The sequence below is a fragment of the Wyeomyia smithii genome, chromosome 2 (genome assembly GCF_029784165.1).
Source record: "Wyeomyia smithii strain HCP4-BCI-WySm-NY-G18 chromosome 2, ASM2978416v1, whole genome shotgun sequence".
NCBI lineage: Eukaryota > Metazoa > Arthropoda > Insecta > Diptera > Culicidae > Wyeomyia > Wyeomyia smithii.
This window is the reverse complement of record NC_073695.1, coordinates 31087630-31111546: the sequence shown is the minus strand read 5'-3', so window position 1 is coordinate 31111546 and position 23917 is coordinate 31087630. Positions and strand designations below refer to the sequence as shown.

The window sequence follows — 23917 nt, the reverse complement described above, 5'->3', positions numbered from 1 at the left end:
ATCTCAGTCTTCTCCGGAGAGAATTCGATACCTAGCTGTAAAGCCCAAGCAGACAAATTGTCCAAGGTATCTTGCAATGGTCCTTGCAAATCGGCAGCTTTGGCTCCTGTAACAGAGATTACACTGTCGTCTGCAAGTTGTCTTATCGTGCATGAATTTGCCAGACATTCGTCGATGTCATTTACATAAAAGTTGTAAAGAAGGGGGCTTAAACATGAGCCCTGGGGAAGACCCATGTAGCTCATGCGAAAAGTTGCCAAATCGCCATGCGTAAAATGCATGTGCTTTTCGGACAACAAGTTGTGCAAAAAATTGTTCAAAATTGGAGAAAATCCTTGTCGGTGAAGTTTACCCGAAAGAATGTCAATAGAAACGGAATCAAAAGCCCCCTTAATGTCCAAGAACGCAGACGCCATTTGTTCTTTACGAGCATACGCCAGCTGAATATCTGTTGAAAGCAACGCAAGACAATCATTCGTCCCTTTGGCACGGCGGAAGCCAAATTGAGTTTCTGATAGTAGACCATTTGATTCGACCCAGTGGTCTAAACGACGGAGTATCATTTTTTCCATCAATTTCCGGATACAGGATAGCATTGCAATCGGCCTATAAGAGTTGTGATTAGAAGCTGGTTTCCCTGGTTTTTGGATGGCGATCACCTTCACTTGCCTCCAATCCTGCGGTACAATGTTTTGCTCCAGGAACTTATTGAACAAGTTCAACAAGCGCCTCTTGGCATTGCCGGGTAGATTCTTCAACAAGTTGAATTTGATTCTATCTAATCCAGGCGCGTTATTGTTACAGGACAGGAGGGCAACTGAAAGTTCTGCCATCGTAAAAGGTGATTCTATCGCGTCGTGGCCCGGAGACGCATCGCGAACAATATTTTGCTCAGGAACAGAGTCCGGACATACTTTCCTGGCAAAATCAAATATCCACCTACTTGAAGACTCCTCGCTTTCGTTGACCGTTACGCGATTCCGCATTCTTCGGGCTGTGTTCCAAAGAGTGCTCATCGATGTCTCCCTCGACGTCTCGTTCACGAACCGACGCCAATATCCACGTTTCTTTGCTTTAGCCAAGCTTTTAAGCTTGGTATCAAGCTCCGAATACCGTAAATAGTCGCCAGGTATACCTCCCGTCTGGTAGGCCTTAAACGCGTCGGATCTTTGCGTGTAGACATCGGAGCACTCTTGGTCCCACCACGGAGTGGGAGGCCGTTCTTTGATCGTTACGCCGGGATATTTCTTCGTTTGGGCTTGCAACGCGGCGTCGAGAATCAAGCCCGCGAGGAGGTTGTATTCTTCAAGTGGTGAATGATGTTGAATCGACTCGACCGCTTTTGAAATCATTTCCTCGTATAGCTTCCAATCGACATTTCGTGTGAGGTCATACGGAATGTCAATTGGTCGCATGCGAGTTGACCCGTTAGTAATTGAAATAAGAATAGGCAGATGGTCGCTACCGTGAGGATCGAGGATTACCTTCCATGTGCAATCCAACCGTAGCGACGTCGAACATAAGGATAGATCCAAAGCGCTTGGGCGCGCTGGAGGTTTCGGGATACGTGTCATTTCACCGTTGTTTAAAATAGTCATGTCGAAGTCATCGCAAAGGTTATAGATTAAAGAGGAGCGGTTATCATTGTATGGGGAACCCCAAGCCACGCCATGAGAGTTGAAGTCTCCCAAAATCAAACGTGGCGAGGGAAGAAGTTCTATTAAATCAAAGAGCAGCCGTTGCCCAACCTGTGCTCTGGGGGGAATATATATTGAGGCAATACAAAGCTCTTTACCTTGTATTGTCATTTGACATGCGACAACTTCGATGCCTGGAATCGAGGGGAGGTTAATACGATAGAAAGAATAGCACTTTTTAATCCCTAAAAGTACTCCTCCATATGGGGTGTCTCGATCAAGGCGAATAATATTAAAATCATGGAAGTTGAGATCAATATTTGAAGTAAGCCAAGTTTCACAAAGGGAAAATGCATCGCATTTGTTTTTATTTATCAAAACTTTAAACGAATCAATTTTTGGTAAAATACTTCTACAATTCCACTGTAAGACAGAGATAGAATCCTTCATATACGCAGTTGAATTAGGCATCGAAGGATACAATCGCTGCAAGGAGAGGCCATTGGGCAGTCAACTGCTTCAAAAATGATCTAACTGTTGGGAGGAATGCTGTAAGAAAAATTTTAATTGGATCGGGTACATTGAAAGTTTCAAAAATCCAGTCCACAATGTCAGAAAATTTCACTAATCCAGAGTTTGTTTCATCAACTGGGAGTGTAAAAGGAGCAACTGGGGTTTTAGATGTTCCTGGCAGTGCTGGGAACTCCTTCTGGGACTTTAAATTTGCCAGCCCAGGAGGAGTTTGCTTCGGTTTTTCCGCAGCACTGTTTGGTTTGTTTGTAACCTTCATTTCACTTTGAGAAATCTTAGGACCTTTTCTGGGAAGTTTAGGAGAGGAAACACTTTTCCTCTTTCTAGACTCCCCAGGATTGGCGTAAGATGCTCCCGCTGGTGAATCGTCAGAATCGGTTTCCTCAGAGGGCAACAGATCGAAGGGGTTCGAAGTAACGGGAGAAGTGGTAACGGTCTTCTTCAGCATGTCAGCGTAGGAACGCTTTGAACGCTCTTTGAGAGACCGTTTTATTTTATCCCTGCGCTGCATGTACACCGCACATGTCGAGAGCTCATGCAGATTTTCTCCGCAGTGAATACACTTTTCAGCGTTAACACTGCAAGAATCTTCCGCATGAGACTCCCCACACTTGCCACAACGTGCCTTATTGCAGCAGTAGGCGGCTGTATGGCCTAACTGCTTGCAATTCAGGCAGTTCATGACGCGGGGCACGTAGAGCCTCACAGGGAGACGAACCCGGTGGATCGAGACGTGGCTTGGTAGTGCAGACCCGGCGAACGTACCTCGAAACGAGTCTGACGGAGTGTATACTGTTTTGCCACCGATGATCGATGCTGACCGCAATTGCTTGCAGTCGAGCACCTTTACTTCGGGACACGTTTTGTTCTTAAAGCACCCTTTGGCACTTTGCAGTATACACTCGACGGACAGACTCGAATCGGTTATGACACCGTCGATCTCCACGTCTCGTGCGGGTATGTAAACGCGATACTCGCGTGTGAAGAGCTCAGAGCAAGCTATATCGTTGGCCTCTTTCAGGTTACCGACCACGACACGGAGCTTGTTAGGCCGGACCTTGGAAATTTCGGTCACGCCCTTGTACTCCTTCGTCAGGTCTTTAGAAATCTGCAAGAGGTTCAACTTTTTCGATTTCGGTCCTGCCTTTGGCCGAAAATAAACAGTATAGCTGCCCTGGGCTCCGTCTGGGTAAAGCCTGGGGCGAGGGGGGACTGAAGAATGAACAGGGGAGGGGGTAACAGAAGGGTCAGGGTCAGAGGGGTTCGGGGATGGTGGCGCGGGAGGCGAGGGATCTACATCCATCGCGCTATGTTTAGCGCACTAGCGCTGACAAGAACACGTACCTTTTTATTTCTCCCTTCCAGTAAGGTTGGTTGTCCGATCGTTCGAAGTAGCAGCCGTTACAGCCAGCAGCACCAATACAGCAGCACCAAACAGCCACCAGCAGCGAGCCAGGTGTGAGATCACTCCACACAGCGATACGACTCGCTGACACTGATGGCTTCTTCTTTTTCCTCGTTTGTGTCTCGTCCACTGCTGTAGCACAATCCAGCCAGCAGCCAAATCGGCTTACGCACCAGCTGGCAGTCACGATGCGAAACAGTTGCACAAAGGAACGACCTTGAACCCGGATTTATTTCACTCGACCAGGCAAACAATGCCAACACTTGTTCACACGTCTTTTGTTTTATACTCTATCGGACCGATCACCAAACACGTCCAGTACTGATGCGTGTTCGGCACAGAATGTTTTTTTCGATTTGTTATGTACTATTTGGTCACTTGTTCCATCAACTGCTTATGCTTATTAGCGGCGAATGCTTATAAGCTGAGTCAATTAAAGGCCATAATCGTCTTTATTCAGTATTAAACTGATAAGATATACAAATTTTTAACCTATGACATCAAGAACGCCAAGCCGGACTTATCTCCCAGATGGTCTCGTCGTATGATGCTGACCTAACAAGTCAGTCATCGAAAGTTTGAGTCTCGGTTTGGGAGAGACTGTTAGTGGCTGTAGGATCGTAGCGCTAGCCCCACAACACTAGAACAGTCGGCTGCGAAGTCTTTGTTTAGTAAACAGAATGTCAAGTTCCGAATCGGAATGTAGCACCCAGGCTTTGCTTTGCTAACCGCACTGAGGTTAACAATTTGAAATTTTTTGACAAACTACATGCCATCCATAATGTTCAGGTAAAGTGGGAGTTATATAGTAAGTTTGGGGGAGGAGAAAAGCCCAATTGCGAATTTGCCAACTTTATTGCCATGGTTCAAAAATCTGTAACTTGGACCAAAAATGCCTCATTTGTGGAGACTCTTCTCACAAAAAGGCTATAGGTATGTTCTGTGAAAGAGAGTACAAATTTACGCTGTGCGAATTGTAACGGCAACCATATGGCAAATTTTTATTAATGCCCAGTCCGTCTAGCAATTGTTAAGGCAAGGAAAGGTAAACAAAATTCAATTTCCCAATCAAAACAAAATTCTCCAAGCAGTACCGCTATACCGACCATTTTTTTACTCTTTTGCACAGATAACAGGTTCGGAATAAAATTCTGAAAATGATTTTGAAGCGTCTTGGTTTGGTACACTCGAATAACATAGACCTACTGGTGTTGAAACATGAAGCTATGTCAAATAAAATTATCAACAATTTTCGACAAAAATCGTTGCAATCCTCAATTGCTACGATGAGCTCTCTTTTTAGTCAATAAGTTTTGAATTGAGTAAGTTGTAAGTTTATATTCTTTTTTTGATAAGTAGGTTTAACTCCCTACGAATGATAAGTCCTAATTGAGACAGCAAACAAATCTCAATAAATTAAATTACATTTTTTAAATTCAATTTTAATTTTAATTTTAATTTAATTTAATTTTTTTAGTTATTGAAACTGCTCGTATATAGGAGCATTTAATTGGTATCTAATCGTATCAAAAGGATTCTGATTGTTTTCAGAGAAAAATGTTTGTAAAAATTAAAGCTATTCATATATTATCATAAGCCGGCTGTTCCTGTTCGTGATGTCTTGGCGAGCCGTGACCTATCCTACATGTCCCTTATATACGTTTTCCTGAAATCCATCCACGCCCCAGTCTAGTCCCGTTCCCCTCCGTCTACACCCAACAAAACGACAAGAACACGTTTGAACCTTAAGCACAAAACCAGCAACCAGACCCCGCACAACAGAACCAGGACCCAAGGACTACGAGCCTCTGTCCCAACTCACGACATCGTGGCTCAGCAGAACGAATCCATACATGCCATTCGACGATTATCAGACGACCATTGAACAACAAAACACTGATTGGAAATCCCATGCTAGTTTTAAGTTAGACTTAATTTCAGCTCGTAGTCGGCAGCGAGGATAAAAAATTTGCTTTAGTTTTTAAGTCATCAGATATAATTGGCGCCGTTAAACATTAAATTGTATTTGTGCCGTGTCAAATAAATGTTATGTGAAGAAAAAAAAAAAAAATATATTATCATAGTTTTGAAAAATTTATACAAAATCTATAAAATTATCATGGAAATCAGGTTTTTTCAAGAACATTTAATGAGCATTGAATTATTATGACCATTCTACAACAGTTAATTGCTTGAAAATGCTGTTTCTGGCCAATGTTCTGCTAAATTTTTTCTTAAGCTAGCGGAACAATATTTTTGAAAAAAATATATTTGATGAAAAATGCACCTAAGTTATTGAAACTGCTCGCATATGGAAGCATTTAATTGGTATCTGATCCTATTAAAAGGATTCTGATTGTTTTCAGAGGAAAATGTTTGGAAAAATTGAAGCTATTTATGTATTATCATATTATTATAATATTATTGAAAAATCTATACAAAATCAATAAAATTATCATGAAAATCAGGTTTTTTCAAGAGCATTAAATGAGCATTAAATGTTTTTGACCGTTATAGAACTGTTTTGTGGCTAAAAATGCTATTTCCGTATATTGTCTGCTAGCTATTTTCTTAAGCTAGCAAACAAATGCATTTTTCAAAGAAATGATGGAGCATTAAATTCAGCGATACGGCATTAAATGAGCATCGAATGAGCACTAAATTTTCATGCTATTAACTCTTTGTTCTGCTGACTTTGTACTTCCAGCTTAAGGGACATGCAAATTCTTCAGGATTTGAAACAGAAATTTTGGCGTGTCTGGTCGAACGATTTTCTACAAGAGCTTCAGCAGCGACAGCGAGATTACAAGATTACAAAATTCAAGATTGGAGCACTGGTACTGGTGGTTGATGATAATCTTCCTCCATTACAATGGAGTCTGGCGAAAATAACTGACCTACATCCTGGAAAAGACGGCCATGTTCGTGTTGTAACACTACGGACCAAGGATTCGACCATTAAGCGGGCTATTAAAAATATATGCTTGCTTCCAGCGCCTATGTTTACAAATCTGAAGGCCAAACACGTACATTGTATAATTTCGCAAGCTATCTTAACCCTCTAATGCCCAGTGCCGCCTTTAGACGGTCTTCAGTGAAACTTCCAAAAAGCTTCAATTAATAATTAAAAAAATGTTGATAAATTGGTCGGTGTTAAGTCAGACCGGACCAAGTCGCAAAATTGAAAAAACGAGTTAACGATAGTATTGGATGAAGATTTTCTGAAGCTACATCACACAACAATCAGATTTTATTTATCTCTCAAACAGCAGAAATAACAGCATGATTTTTGGCTGCATGACCAAAGAAAAGCGATTACAGTGTTCAGTCAGAATGGACAAAGTGTTTATTTTCAAGGAAACTGCCTTCGGTCAGCTATTGATAAAAGCGAACGAACGGAAGAATTTTCAAGCGTTTTTCCAGATTTCTTTGTATCAGAGAACTCTTCCACTCACCCCCCATCGGAATCTGTAAAGTTTCACGCACTGCCGTGGTTTTGGATGTGTTTTTGGACCGTTTATTGCTGTCACTAACATGACCTGATATCATGCCTTATAGTGTGCAGACAAAGTGAACCATGTGTTAGGCAGAAAAAAGTTGAAATTATCGGAATTTACAGCATCGGTTTGAAGTCAACATAAATGAATTTCAACACTATCAGGCAACTTTTCGGAATGCTTCATTGCCCGTTAGTCAAAAAAGTATACTTTACCAGTAAATGAGGAAAATGTACATGGTCGACTCTGATTGAACACGTAAATGAGAAACGTTGGTCATTTGTGTGAGTGACACAACATTGCACAATTTCCAAACGTGACAGAAATTCCAGAACCAAAACACGAGGAAACCATCCAGTCCATCATCAATTCTACGGCAATTTTGGCCAAAGTTGCAGAGAAAGTGGATGATTACGAATAACTTAATTGAGTAAATTAACCATATTTTTGTTCCATTAAAACATTCCGCTTCTAGCATTGATTTGTTGAAACAAACACAGTTTCAAGTTTATTCAAACTATTCTCAATAATTGTTGATGTCACAGAAGCTAACCATGTAGATTAAAAACTTTTTGACTGTTCGACGATCAATGGACTAAAATTATTTGTTCAATTGTTCAGTCATAATGGACCAAGTCATTAATGATTCTTCTTTGATTCAATCAGAGTGGACCAAGTACAATTAATCAGTTACAAACCTGTGCTTTTTGAGCTCACGGCACTCCCTTTCTTCATTTGTCACATTGCATGATACAGTTAGAAGGTTACTCCAACTTATAACATCAAAACTGCGCAAAAATATTTAAAAAATTCAAAATTCCCAGAGCAACAAACTTCAAACTCGTTTTTCTCGAAATGATCAAAATGTCACTTGGTCCGGTCCGACTTAACACCGACCAATTGATAGTGATTTTTGCGAAGCCCGACTTGGTGGAATGACGCATTTTACAATTTTATATGACACGTTAAATTGCTTCATACATAACCTAAAATGCGTTTTATAGGATTTAAATTTTATACGACATAAACAAAATTAATCTTGCATGTTATATAATTTCAACTTGATATGCACAATTGAGCGAGTTAGAATTAACATCCTTACACGACCTCTAACCAGTTCGGCTTCCGGAAGTGCAGGTAAACTCTGGATGCTATTCTCTCCGTCACCAAGATGGCTAAGGCTATTGCGTAATCGTCAGGCTTCACGTGAAAAATGTGTTCAGTAGCGCTAGCTGGGACTCCATAGTACTGGCGCTCAGGAGCATCCATGTAACGGTGTCGCTGTACATGATTCTGTAAAACTATTTCCAGAATCGAGTACCAGTTTACAACACGGAGGAGGGTCAGAAGTGCGTCCCAATTACCACAAGGTTCCATCCTGTGTCCGGTGTTGTGAAATGTCATTCACGACGGAGTGTTGAAGCTAAAGTTCCATGCCGGGGTTTGTGCTTTGCGAATGACATAACGCTAGAAGTCTACGGTGAGTCACAAAGGTCACAAATCAGAGCAACATGCGGTGGTCAGAGTTGGAGTTTGCACCATTTCTCCAATGCAATTTTTCAAACTTTTGGGGGTTATGTTTGACGACAAGCTTACGTTCAAGAGCCATGTCAACTATGTCTGTAAGAGGTCCTCAACGGCCAGCACTATCTTGAATGATGTCGAATAGTTCAGCGGTGTACGGTAGCAAGCGGAAACTTTTTGCCAGCATGGTTTCGTCCATACTGAGGTGTGATGGGTTAGTGATGGTACTAGGTACTAATATTTAGTTATCGTGGTAAACTGGTAAGTACCTACAGGCTAATGTGCCTGAGGGTTGCGAATGCATATCGCACAATATCGTATGACGCAATCTGCATCTTGTCCGGCATGATGCCGATCAGCATCGTCATTGAGGAGGATGTAGAGTTTTCTAATCAACAAGGGGCAGATAGCAGCGGGAATGGTCCAATTTCGCGAAGGGTAAATCCCCGGATCAGAGTTACCAATGTTCTAGTTTAAACTGGATTTTTCCAGTTTTTTTCAGTAACCTAGTCAAACAGTTTGATCCCAACCTCTTCCAGCTTTATATATATCCAGCGGGGGCGAAATCCTAATCAAATTCCCTGGTTTTGCCTGATATTCCCTGAAATAGCACATTAATTTTCCAGATATTTTTTAGCATTCGGTACGAAAAAGTGCAACGTAAATGAACGCAACTTTTGAATCCCAGTGAAAAAAATATTCAATCGAATAAGAAAACGGACTGTAGAGGTATTAATCTTTTATGCTACAAAAATCAGTTTTTGTGCTAAACAGTCGTTAAAAAAAATCACGTTTCGGTTAAATTTTCTTCCTGAATATTTTCCAGTTTTCCCTTATATTCCCTAATATCTCTGATCGAAAAATAAAATCCCTGACGTCCCCTGATTCTCCAGGTTTACGCCACCCTGATATTTGCCAGTTTTATCCAGATTTTTTTTCTCACTCAAGCTCCGATAGGTTTTTAGAGTGTATTTTTTCAGATTAATAAATCATTATACAAAATTTGAACAGCATTTTTAGTATTCCAAATATTAAGATAAGTTGATTGCGCAGTTTAAAGTTTTTAGAAATTTGTTAGTCTATAATTTTAACAAAATGTAAGCCCGAAACAGAACGGTTCTGATAAAAATGAGTGTTTTTTTGCGAGTGGATATCTCCTAAGTTGCTGTATATAAAACTGACACACATATATATATATATATATATATATATATATATATATATATATATATATATATATATATATATATATATATATATATATATATATATATATATATATATATATATATATATATATATATATATATATATATATATATATATATATATATATATATATATATATATATATATATATATATATATATATATATATATATATATATATATATATATATATATATATATATATATATATATATATATATATATATATATATATATATATATATATATATATATATATATATATATATATATATATATAGATATCCACTCGCAAAAAAACACTCATTTTTATCAGAACCGTTCTGTTTCGGGCTTACATTTTGTTAAAATTATAGACTAACAAATTTCTGAAAACTTTGAACTGCGCAATCAACTTATCTTAATATTTGGAATACTAAAAATGCTGTTCAAATTTTGTATAATGATTCATTAATCTGAAAAAATACACTCTAAAAACCTATCGGAGCTTGAGTGGGAAAAAAACTGGATAAAACTGGCAAATATCAGGGTGGCGGTAACCTGGAGAATCAGGGGACGTCAGGGATTTTATTTTTCGATCAGGGATATTAGGGAATATAAGGGAAAACTGGAAAATATTCAGGAAAAAAATTTAACCGAAACGTGATTTTTTTTACGACTGTTTAGCACAAAAACTGATTTTTGTAGCATAAAAGATTAATACCTCTACAGTCCGTTTTCTTATTCGATCGAATATTTTTTTCACTGGGATTCAAAAGTTGCGTTCATTTACGTTGCACTTTTTCGTACCGAATGCTAAAAAATATCTGGAAAATTAATGTGCTATTTCAGGGAATATCAGGCAAAACCAGGGAATTTGATTAGGATTTCGCCCCCGCTGGATATATATAAAGCTGGAAGAGGTTGGGATCAAACTGTTTGACTAGGTTACTGAAAAAAACTGGAAAAATCCAGTTTAAACTAGAACATTGGTAACTCTGATCCGGGGATTTACCCTTCGCGAAATTGGACCATTCCCGCTGCTATCTGCCCCTTGTTGATTAGAAAACTCTACATCCTCCTCAATGACGATGCTGATCGGCATCATGCCGGACAAGATGCAGATTGCGTCATACGATATTGTGCGGTATGCATTCGCAACCCTCAGGCACATTAGCCTGTAGGTACTTACCAGTTTACCACGATAACTAAATATTAGTACCTAGTACCATCACTAACCCATCACACCTCAGTATGGACGAAACCATGCTGGCAAAAAGTTTCCGCTTGCTACCGTACACCGCTGAACTATTCGACATCATTCAAGATAGTGCTGGCCGTTGAGGACCTCTTACAGACATAGTTGACATGGCTCTTGAACGTAAGCTTGTCGTCAAACATAACCACCAAATGTTTGAAAAATTGCATTGGAGAAATGGTGCAAACTCCAACTCTGACCACCGCATGTTGCTCTGATTTGTGGCCTTTGTGACTCACCGTAGACTTCTAGCGTTATGTCGTTCGCAAAGCACAAACCCCGGCATGGAACTTTAGCTTCAACACTCCGTCGTGAATGACATTTCACAACACCGGACACAGGATGGAATCTTGTGGTGATTGGGACGCACTTCTGACCCTCCTCCGTGTTGTAAACTGGTACTCGATTCTGGAAATAGTTTTACAGAATCATGTACAGCGACACCGTTACATGGATGCTCCTGAGCGCCAGTACTATGGAGTCCCAGCTGGCGCTACTAAACACATTTTTCACGTGAAGCCTGACGATTACGCAATAGCCTTAGCCATCTTGGTGACGGAGAAAATCGCATCCAGAGTTTACCTGCACTTCCGGAAGCCGAACTGGTTAGAGGTCGTGTAAGGATGTTAATTCTAACTCGCTCAATTGTGCATATCAAGTTGAAATTATATAACATGCAAGATTAAATTTGTTTATGTCGTATAAAATTTAAAACCTATAAAACGCATTTTAGGTTATGTATGAAGCAATTTAACGTGTCATATAAAATTGTAAAATGCGTCATTCCACCAAGTCGTATAGAATGCAATTTATAGTTTTAAATGAGGCCATTTAACCCTCTAGTGCCCAAGTTAATTTTCAGACGGGCTCCGAAAAAATCACTATGAATTGGTCGGTGTTAAGTCAGACCGGACCAAGTGACATTTTGATCATTTCGAGAAAAACGAGTTTGAAGTTTGTTGCTCTGGGAATTTTGAAATTTTTTAATATTTTTGCGCAGTTTTGATGTTATAAGTTGGAGTAACCTTCTAACTGTATCATGCAATGTGACAAATGAAGAAAAGGAGTGCCGTGAGCTCAAAAAGCACAGGTTTTTTTTTTTTTTTTTTTTTTAAAGGTGGCGGGGAAATCTGCAAACAGACACCTGAGAAGAGAACTCAGGGTGTGGGGATGAGACTAGGGGAGAGATGCTGGGGTAGTTACACTCCCCCAGACACCTACTTATCCCTGTCCCGACCCACTAAAACCCCTCCAGTCTCCAGCCCTGGTCTTCCCGGAACGACGGTTAAGTATTACGTCGGGAAGTGGCTTTTGTGCGTGATGCACCCTCTTTACTCTTATAACCTCCTAGCTAACTACCTGGAGACTGGTAATTAGCTACCACTGGCGTGTTGGTGGTTGACCCGCCACACACGTTGCAGCTCCAGAACAATCTGAGAGGCGGCCGCACAGACCGCGTTCCAGATGTCCGGGTCGTCGCACATCCTCCGGACTAAATTGTCCGGAGTAGTGCCAGGCCCGCTCACAGCCATCATGTTGCTCCTCGCTCTTACGAAACGGGGGCATACGAAGAAGACGTGCTCAGCAGTCTCCTCCTCCTCCACGCACTCGGGACACATGGGGGACACCGCGTGTCCGAACCTGTGCAGATATTGCCTGAAACAACCATGGCCTGACAGGATTTGTGTCAGGTGGAAGTTCACTTCGCCATGTCGTCTCCCGACCCAGCCGGATATCTCCGGTATGAGTCGGTGCGTCCATCTGCCCTTTGTGGAATTAGACCATTCCCTCTGCCAACGGAGCATCGAGAATGACCTTCTGGTACCTCGTATGCCCCTTGTGTCACGTTGGTCGAAACACTCTCTGTCCTCCTTGATGGCGATGCTGATAGGCATCATGCCGGACAAGACACATATTGCATCGTATGACACCGTACGATACGCACTCGCAACTCTCAGGCACATGAGCCTGTAGGTACTTTCCAGTTTGCCACGGTAACTGTTAGTACCTAGCGCTCTGGACCACACTGGCCCACCATACCTAAGTATGGACGAAACCACGCTGGCAAGAAGTCTTCGCTTGCTGCCATAAACCGCTGAGCTATTGGACATCAAACGAGATAGTGCTGCAATAGCCGATGAGGCCCTCTTACAGGCATAGTCGACGTGACTCCCGAACGTGAGCTTGTCGTCCACCATAACCCCCAAGAGCTTCAGGGATCGCTTCGAGGTGATGGTGCAGTCTCCGACTCTGACCACCGCCTGTTGCTCCGATTTACGGTTGTTCACAACCATGACCTCCGTCTTATGATGCGCGAGCTCCAGTTTCCTGGAGCGCATCCAGTCCTCGACCTTGCGTATACAGTGCGCGGCCGTCAACTCGACCTCCTCGATAGACTCGCCGTAAACCTCCAGCGTTATGTCGTCTGCAAAGCCGACGATCACAACCCCTACAGGGAACTTGAGTTTTAACACTCCGTCATACATGACATTCCACAACACCGGGCCCAGGATAGAACCTTGCGGGACTCCTGCGGTAATTGGGACGCACTTCTGACCCTCCTCTGTGTCGTAAACAAGTACTCGATTCTGGAAATAATTTTCCAGAATCTTGTACAGCGACACCGGTACATGGATGCTCCTGAGCGCGAGCGCTATGGAGTCCCAACTGGCACTATTGAACGCATTCTTCACGTCGAGCGTGACGATTGCGCAGTAGCGTATTCCCCTTCTCTTGCGCTGGATTGCTACCTCCGCCGTCTTGATGACGGAAGAGATTGCGTCCAGCGTGGACCTGCCCTTCCGGAAGCCGAACTGGTTACTTGCCAGACCGTGTACACCCTCCGTGTACCTCACCAGTCTGTTGAGGATGATCCTCTCAAGCACCTTGCCCGCGGTGTCCAGCAGGCAGATAGGCCTATATGCCGATGGGTCCCCTGGCGGTTTCCCAGCCTTCGGCAATAAGACCAGTCTCTGCCGCTTCCACCTGTCCGGAAAGAGACAGTCATCCAGGCACCTCTGCATGACTGCCCTGAACAGCCCGGGGGCCGTTTTTATCGCCAGCCTGATCGCCAGGTTAGGGATACCATCCGGTCCCGGTGCCTTGCTCACCTTTGGGGATTTGGCGATCACGATGAGTTCCTCATTCGTAACCCTTGCCTCCTCCCCTGCCTCGACACGGCTGTCGTCGCTCACGGATTGGATGCTCGGCAGGTTGGCCGACCATCTCTGGTCTATGTCTGAGATACTGGAACGTCGGACGTGAGACTCGACCGCCGGAGGCCAAGGACTTGGCTCGTGGCGTGGAAAGAGTCCCTCGATGATACGCTCCAGCATCGCTGGTGATCGCTCTGCAGGCGCCAGCGCGCCTTTAGTCTTGGCCATTACGATCCTGTAGGCGTCACCCCACGGATTTGTATTGGCACTCGCACATAGCCTATCGAAGCAGGCCCTCTTGCTGGCCTTTATCGCACTCTTTAGCATCGATCTTGCCGAACTGAATGCTGCGCGGCGCTCTGTCCTCTCTTCTTCGTTTCGCGCACGCTGCATCCTCCGTCTTGCACGGAGGCACGCACTGCGAAGGTCGGCTATCGCGTCCGTCCACCAGTAGACCGGTGGCTTTCCATTCCTAGGTTGGCGAGTCCTAGGCATGGTGGCGTCGCACGCCCGCGATAGCATAGCAACTAGTTGGTCAGCAGTCGGGCGAAGCCAACTGCCCCCCTCGCGCTCCCTTCTCATTGCCTCTTCGAATACCTCGGCATCAAAGTGCGATGTCTTCCACCCGCGAACGGTCGGAGTGTTGGCTCTACCCGTCGCTTGCCCCCTCTCGTTGTTGTCTACACTAAAACAGACCGCCTGGTGGTCGCTATTAGTGTAGCCATCGTCTACCCTCCAGTTCTTGATCAGTCCTGGGCTGGAGAACGTCACGTCGATGATCGACTCCGCACCATTTCTGCTAAATGTGCTTTTGTTCCCAACGTTGGCCAGATCTAGGTTGAGCTTTGCAAAAGCCTCCAACAGGATCTGGCCCCTCTGGTTCGTGAAGCAACTTCCCCACTCAACAGCCCAAGCGTTGAAGTCGCCCGCCACCACCAACGGCGTTAGGCCCGTTAGCTCCATGGATAGGAGGTCGACCATCCGGATGAACCTTTCGGTAGACCAACGTGGCGGAGCATAGCAACTGCAGTAGAACACTCCGTTCACCTTAGCAACTACGTACCCTTCTTCTGAGGTTGAGACAACCTCCTGAACCGGGAACTTGCTCGTCGTACATATGGCCGCCAATCTGGACTTATCCGCAACCCAGTTACCGTTTCCGGGAGGGATGCGGTAGGGGTCCGATATGACGGCGATGTCCGACAACGACTCAGTGGCTGCTTGGTGTAGCAGCTGCTGAGCCGCGAAGCAATGGTTCAGGTTCAGTTGCGTCACCCTTACGCCCGTGGTTTCGCAGCCGAAAAGCACAGGTTTGTAACTGATTAAATGTACTTGGTCCACTCTGATTGAATCAAAGAAGAATCATTAATGACTTGGTCCATTATGACTGAACAATTGAACAAATAATTTTAGTCCATTGATCGTCGAACAGTCAAAAAGTTTTTAATCTACATGTTTAGCTTCTGTGACATCAACAATTATTGAAAATAGTTTGAATAAACTTGAAACTGTGTTTGTTTCAACAAATCAATGCTAGAAGCGGAATGTTTTAATGGAACAAAAATATGGTTAATTTACTCAATTAAGTTATTCGTAATCATCCACTTTCTCTGCAACTTTGGCCAAAATTGCCGTAAAATTGATGATGGACTGGATGGTTTCCTCGTGTTTTGGTTCTGGAATTTCTGTCACGTTTGGAAATTGTGCAATGTTGTGTCACTCACACAAATGACTAACGTTTCTCATTTACGTGTTCAATCAGAGTCGACCATGTACATTTTCCTCATTTACTAGTAAAGTATACTTTTTTGACTAACGGGCAATGAAGCATTCCGAAAAGTTGCCTGATAGTGTTGAAATTCATTTATGTTGACTTCAAACCGATGCTGTAAATTCCGATAATTTCAACTTTTTTCTGCCTAACACATGGTTCACTTTGTCTGCACACTATAAGGCATGATATCAGGTCATGTTAGTGACAGCAATAAACGGTCCAAAAACACATCCAAAACCACGGCAGTGCGTTAAACTTTACAGATTCCGATGGGGGGTGAGTGGAAGAGTTCTCTGATACAAAGAAATCTGGAAAAACGCTTGAAAATTCTTCCGTTCGTTCGCTTTTATCAATAGCTGACCGAAGGCAGTTTCCTTGAAAATAAACACTTGGTCCATTCTGACTGAACACTGTAATCGCTTTTCATTGGTCATGCAGACAAAAATCATGCTGTTATTTCTGCTGTTTGAGAGATAAATAACATCTGATTGTTGTGTGATGTAGCTTAAGACGATCCTCATCCAATACTATCGTTAACTCGTTTTTTCAATTTTGCGACTTGGTCCGGTCTGACTTAACACCGACCAATTTATCAACATTTTTTTAATTATTAATTGAAGCTTTTTGGAAGTTTCACTGAAGACCGTCTAAAGGCGGCACTGGGCATTAGAGGGTTAAGATAGCTTGCGAAATTATACAATGTACGTGTTTGGCCTTCAGATTTGTAAACATAGGCGCTGGAAGCAAGCATATATTTTTAATAGCCCGCTTAATGGTCGAATCCTTGGTCCGTAGTGTTACAACACGAACATGGGCGTCTTTTCCAGGATGTAGGTCAGTTATTTTCGCCAGACTCCATTGTAATGGAGGAAGATTATCATCAACCACCAGTACCAGTGCTCCAATCTTGAATTTTGTAATCTTGTAATCTCTCTGTCGCTGCTGAAGCTCTTGTAGAAAATCGTTCGACCAGACACGCCAAAATTTCTGTTTCAAATCCTGAAGAATTTGCCAGCGAGTAAGCCTGCCATAGTTTACACTTCCGTATGAAGGCTCCGCAATCGATTGGAATTCTCTACCAATCATGAAGTGTCCTGGTGTAATAGCAGCAAAATCATTCGGATCGTCTGATGATGGAGTCAACGGTCTTGAAATTAATATCGCTTCAATCTGACAAAGCACAGTATTAGATTCTTCGTATGATAGTTTGTGTTCTGCTAATATGGGTCGCAAATGAAATTTGACTGATTTCACACCTGCTTCCCAAATCCCTCCGAAATGGGGGCTGCGAGGAGGGATGAATGACCAGTCTCTGCACACAAAACTCATTCAATCGCTTCTGGTGTACTTCTGATTCAAATAGGTCCGCCAATTTTTTGAGCTCGTTATTAGCACCCACAAAATTTGTAGCATTGTCAGATATTATCTTCTGGGGTAATCCTCTTCTACTAACAAACCGTTGTAATACTCCTAGGAATGCATCAGTAGTCAGACTCGAAACAGGCTCTAAATGAATGCCTCTTGTGGCCATACAGACGAAAATGCACACATATCCTTTAGTTATTAATGATTTCTTAATGGAAGTTGAAGATCTAAATGAAAATGGTCCCGCGTAATCAACTCCAACTGTTTAAAAAAATGTGGCTTTCCTGTACTCGATACTTGGGTAAATCTCCCATCAATTGTGTAGCTCGTTTTGGCTTCTGTCGATAACAAGGAATGCAACTATGAACAACTTTCCGGACTATACTTTTAGCTCTGAGAGGCCAAGAGTCAACGCGCTATTGTTTTGCGGCAACGGGACTTAAGGTTTTTCTGTCTAAAAATCTATTGTTTTATTCGTGAATATACGTTCAACCGCTTGCCTGAATCTGTCTTCTTTCGGAAATATCGAAGGCCGTGAGTAATCTTGTAATTTTGACTACTTTTTCGATGGAATATGAAAATGTTCCACTGGGGGTAAAGTCGCCCACTATACATGGGGTAAAACCGCCACGTATACAAGTGCTTGTTGTTTTACTTCAAGACCCAAATGCCTCAACACTACAAAGGGAATATTTACAGGATCAGTAAAGCAATTTCAAGCCACATAAGACATCAATGTTAATCGACCATTTCCGAATTGGTAGAAGCTTTTCTAGAAATTTTTTTTAACGCGACTAATTTTTTGAAAAAAGTAAACTTGTGTAAAAATGGTATTAATGAACAAACAAAAATTTAGAGCCATGTTTGATCGATATGACTTCTCCGGCAGAGTTGAAAATAGCAGTTTTCTACTTCCGAAAAAAGAATACACTGTAAAAAAATTAAAGAATAGATATAAAAATAGAATTAATTTTTTTTTTTTATTTATTAAAAAAAAATGATGTTTCTGCCTGCAGAATCTACAAAAGGAAAGCTAAAATTTGATGGTTATTTGATCATGGAGTAATAGAAATATTTATAGCTCAAATTTTGTAAAGATTTTTTCTTGGGCGTCGTTGGTAATTTTGTTCGTCAAAAAACCATAAAAAAATTGAAAATATGAACAAAAAATCAATAATTATTATTATTACTCTATACATAATAAGTCTTCAAAAAAATCATACAGACAGGTATAATGAGTTTGTATTTTTAGCTTAAAGACAGGTTTATTATAAATTGAATATCTTGAAAAACTCCAATTCTGAAAAATCTATGTATTTTGAAAACAACAAAGAGTTACCTAAACATTGATTTAAACTTGGATAATCAAAAAACAAAAAAAGTTAAAACTTTGTCAAAGACACTATACCGATAAAATCAACCCAACTTGGCCCTAAAAATATTTGTTATTCTCAAAAAATGGTGGGCTATCTTACCCCGCGGGCTTACCCCGCATGAAAAAGATCTGCACATTTTCAATAAAATTTCAAAATTGAAAAAAAAGCTGGAAAATAAACAAAAAATTTTCAGTTCTTATTTTTTAAATGCGGGTATTGAATAGAAGAACCTCTTAGCGAAGAAAAAATGAAATTGCAGCCGCAACTTTTTTTTTATAAACAGAATTGCTTAAGGGGGCGGTCTTACCCCGCTCATGACGGGTATTTTTTTTTTTTTGTATTCAGTTCAGCTCGATGAAACTAAGTTGAGTTTAAAATGATATTTCGGAACGCAATAGATTAGCATTTAACGAATTCTTTTATTTAATCTAACAAATTGGAACTTTATTTTCTCCTATTAAGTTTTCTATGGTAGAAGTTGTTTATGGCCTTAGAAATCTTTATAAGCTTTAATAGTTTTATTAAATAAGCTAGTGCAATGATAAATATTAAATTTCACGAAACACGAATTTGTTGAGACTAGTAGAACCTTTTAATGTCATGCTGTAAGCAAAATTACTATTGGTTTTTGAATTAAATTAAGCTGTCTATGTGTAAAAACGATAACTAATTCATGAATACAACATTAACGCTTGTATTGCTTTTAGAATACTTTTCTTTTACTTTCTGGTAATCTCTTCAATCTGTTTGAACTATTATTTTATTAAAAGTACTATTTTTACAACTGTCAATGATATGTGAATAAACATTATTTATTGTTGGTGTTTGACCCTGCATAGTATTAACAAAGAATATTGTAGCCCTCAAAGAACGTTTTTGGGCAATTTGGTTAGTGCTTTCAATCCACGCTGTGAGCAGTTAACATTAAAAAGGTTTAAAAATTAACTTTCTATTCCACCTAACAACTTACGGTAAAGTATCGTGAGTAACTGATCATATTTAGTATAGACCTTCATGTACACAACGCGGATCAGTTCATTGTGTTGATTGATTTAAGTTCAAATTCAAATTTCTCGCTTCGCTAAAATTAATAACAAAGTTCTTTTTAAGAACATCCAACATTGGGTTAGTATTATAGGAAAAATAATCTTGTTTTTTTTAAATAACCTATAGCTATGTGCTTTAGAAGGCAACTTTTTGCATTGACTATCCGTTAAAGCTTCAGTAATTACTTGCTGTGAAACTGACGCAAGAAATTTGGCCTGAATCTAGACTGAACTATGATTATTGTTTGTTAATTCGGCTTCAAATACCATATTATTGTTCAAAATGATGAAACACCTAAAATCGTTGTTGAAGTTGGCTTATAAATTGTCTATGTTGGATTTGTGCTGTGAATATTATTTACAAACTTCACAACTACCTGTCGGAACAATTATGTTAATCGTTATCACAAATGTTGTTTGCAAATAATTGTGCTGGGGAATAAAACAATTACTATCCTCTTTACTATTAGAATGGAATGGATTTTTTTCGTATGGGACTGGACGATCCAGAAATCGGTGTAGTAGGCACCGAAGTTGACGTCTGTAAGTTGTGCTCCATCATGAGTTGCGATGTGCGATAGAACTCATTATTCGGATCAAATAAAGTTGCTGCAAAGAACTGACTGAACAGTCGGCCCATGTATTGTTCTTTGTTAGCTGGCCACCAACCCTCAAGGAAACCAATGTGGCCACCGCGAGCCGTGATCAGAATCGCAACGTGGGACGACTTCGCTGCAGCCTTGATAGGGATTGCATCTAGCGGCTGGAACGGATCATCGGCCGCGCTTAGACACAGCAAAGGCACTTTTATTTTGTGTAACTTATTGTGTAACGTGGCCTGAGCATAATAACTATCGACATCTTTATAGCCAAAGTGCTTCGACGTGAAATGGGAATCAAACTCTTTGATTGTTTTGCTCTGAAAATTTGAAGTATCATTCAGAACTAGTGATTCATTATACAAAAAAAAAACTTACCTGTAAAACTTGATCCATGTCCCAATCAAAATCCTCATGCCTAAGAATATCATATTTACGTACTGTGCGACATAAACTTCCTGCTAAGTGACGTCCGAGCATACTGTTAAGGTAAGGCTGTTCGATGCTATCAGATCCTGTAAATTTGAAATTGATTACTGTTCTTAAATCCTTGCTAATAGCAAGTGTGTTACACGTGTTACAGCAAGGTCTATTTACAATATCTACGATAACCTGCATCGAAGAAATTTTCAGGCCCTCAGCAGTCTAACAAATGTTTATAAGACTTATGAGGGTGTAGCAAGAGAGTTTAAGGTGTTTCCAAAACTAGAAGAATAAAAACAACAGAGAAATACAAACAAGCTAGAATGTTTAAGCCCAAGAGTCTCGTATGTGCGCGCCTTGTGTGAGGCAAATTCACGACTATAATTAGATGTAAAGACATCTTGCATCAAAACATTAATTAAATCTTTATATATTCTGGAAAGATTGCCGAAAAAAATTATCAAAATCGAATGTTCTCTTACAAAAATTTCTCAAACTTTGCGTTGTATGCGGTCAAATAAAAAAGCACCTTTCCTTAAACTTTTAGTTGCACGATAAGAGTTATCACCAACAGACGGTCAAATAATTCATACGTCCTTGACGTACGCTACTTATTGTTTTGCGTCACTTAGAAGGTATACTCCGAGCATAATGAACTTCATTATTTCAATTTTTGTTCCAAATGGGCATGAGAGTCCAGATAGTCAACTATCTTCCTGTTCGTCTTTTCACTTAAAATCTCGTCGTTTTGCAAATTGAATAAAATAATTCTCAGATGAAACTGTATGTGTACTTACCCTTATTAACATCCCATGGCACCGAGATTATCTTTGCGGCAGTGAGTATTTGCTTCGACTCTTCGCTATAGTTGGCCAAGTAATTCCCTAATATTAATCCACCCATTGATATTCCGGTGGCGCCAATTTTAACATGAGGATTTAATTTTCTTACATGGTTAACTACCTCCAACAGATCCTCACTGTTAGAAGCACAGTACAACCTAGGCGTTTTCAGTTCAACTCCCCCTAGGCCACGATTGTTGAACACCACTGTCCTGATACCAATACGATTAGCTGACGTCACCAAGCATTTTATGTACTCGGCTTGTGATTCGCCTGAACGTATCGAAAAGAATGACATTAAACAATCTGAATTTAAGTCTATTAAAGTATGCTGTACCTGTCAACCCTGGAAGGATGATAATAAGCGGCGACTCACTATCACAGTTCATATCTAACCAGTCCAACGCTACCTCACCCCCGTCTTTTAATGTTAGAACTTCACGACGGTAGTCTATGTCTGGAATCATATTGGAACGAATGATGCTAGCGAAGACAGTTTGGGCCCGACTTTCCACGCACCAGAAGGTGGGCCAAAATTTCATCTCTAGTATAGGGATATTTTTGCGAAGATATTTCTTAAACGGGCCATCTGCGATTGCAAGAATGGGTCGCTGAAAAAAAAGACAAAATTCAATTTAAATTTAAAATAAAAAAAATGGATTATAGTGCGATTTGTTTGGCATGCTGTCCTAGCAAAAATCGTTTGAGAGGATTCGAGAACCGTAAACAAAACTATCTTCTCTGTGAGTGCAATCAAAGGGCGCGTATTTTAAAATAATTTATAATAATCGTGAAGTAAAATTTTGTATCTTAAACTAACATTTCTTCTCACCTTAACAACCTCCATCAAATAGTACAGTAGATATCCAACAAGGAAAATTGCAAAAATATGCCATCGAGGTAAGTTAGTCAGATAAGCGTACAAATCTGCAATCATTCTGTCGCCCGTCAACTAGAATACTGTGAGTTGGTGTTTGTCTAAAATGTGATGCTGGAGCTAATTTAGTGCTGCATTGATAACCTCTATCCGAGAACGGTATGTGACGTCGCGCCAGCCAGTTTATACGCTGAAACGAATTAAAGAACGATCAAATATGCAGCTTTCAACACATAGTATTCAACGATTTAATGCAAACTCAAACATCAATGTTTGCACCTCTAATGGAAGTTGTTTGACTTAATTGTATGTAGGTACCATAAATAAAGTAGATCTACGCTATGCCGCACAAACATTACCCTTAATAATATGAAATAATTTGCACAGCTTGTACGTAAACGTATCATTGACATTGGATTTTCAATTTGAGCTTGTGATGGCTGAACTGGTTCCTGATATGGCCTGCATAGGCTGTGCAAATAACAATGCATTACATATCAACCAATTCTTTCTAAGCCTATTAAAATAAATACCACGAGACCCAATTATGTTCTAGAACAATCTTAGAAGTGGATATAATAACATCAGATGCAGTTTCCACTTATCTAAATGGTGTATTATACAGTCCAATCTGTTTTTGTGCGAGGGATAGGGAACGGACAAAAAATCACAGAAAAAAACAGGAGGGTTGTGTGCAAAGCCACGACCGAACGGTTGAAGTAGAATACTTTTACAAGAAAGATAACCCGGCTGCTTGCGTGTCAGTCATTTTTTCTAGTAAATAAACGTTGACTAATCAGATCAATCGAATTTTGCGCTTCAACAAGGATTGACCATTTTCAATGATATAGTAAGTTGCTTGTCATGGTTGGGGCTTGACAATTTTTAAATTTTGAGATGAAATTTATCCGGATGTCGATGTCGGAAAAGATAATTCAGTACGTTTTGAGACACGGAGATGAAGTAAAATTTATAACTTTTACAAATTTAAAAATGAGAATTAACTCATTAGAAAATATTAACTCTTCAATCAAGCTTCAATTTCATCCTGAAAAGGACAATTTGTTGTTTAGTATCGGATAAGATGCCGATCACATCTTTGCGTTATCACTGACAGAGCGAATAAAGTATTCCTTGTGATAAAGTAAACAATAAAATGCTGATATAACACTCAAAACTAGATGGCTCACGTGTTGTCAAAATGAGCCAACTTTTCATTGAATGCATTTACTAATGCCCACTATCGCACAGAGACTGCATTTCACTAAAGTGCCTCACTGCATCAGCCGCTATCGATGCGCGGCTTCGGCTGAAACAGGCTCTTATATAGGCCAAATATCATGTTTTAAATTGCAAGGTATATGATTCTGTCGACCGTGCTTGGGAAGCAATCGTATAACGACCAATCAGAGGTCGAATT

General features: G+C 40.6%; 2 protein-coding genes across 8 annotated transcripts in view; one reads left to right on the top strand and one right to left on the bottom strand.

The window, feature by feature from the left end:
• Positions 1 to 23917, top strand: part of LOC129721568 (integral membrane protein GPR155) — a 52480-nt gene that overhangs the window by 12888 nt on the left and 15675 nt on the right. The gene's annotated exons all lie outside the window — the stretch shown is intronic.
• LOC129721576 (phospholipase ABHD3-like) lies at positions 19125 to 22743 on the bottom strand. Its single transcript, XM_055674308.1, has 5 exons — positions 22453 to 22743; positions 21958 to 22231; positions 21576 to 21893; positions 20734 to 20870; positions 19125 to 20675 (listed from the first exon to the last, which is right to left on the bottom strand). Exons 1-5 carry the CDS (start codon positions 22555 to 22557, stop codon positions 20223 to 20225), a joined length of 1287 nt encoding a protein of 428 aa, XP_055530283.1. The 5' UTR covers positions 22558 to 22743; the 3' UTR covers positions 19125 to 20222.

Excerpts from the sequence above, each read along its gene's own strand:
- LOC129721576 (XM_055674308.1), bottom strand. The coding sequence starts at position 22,557 with ATGATTGCAGATTTGTACGCTTATCTGACTAACTTACCTCGATGGCAT. Across the intron at positions 21,894-21,957 it reads CATCCTTCCAGGGTTGACAG|GCGAATCACAAGCCGAGTAC; the intron begins GTACAGCATACT and ends CGATACGTTCAG. Across the intron at positions 20,676-20,733 it reads ACATGGATCAAGTTTTACAG|AGCAAAACAATCAAAGAGTT; the intron begins GTAAGTTTTTTT and ends TCAAATTTTCAG.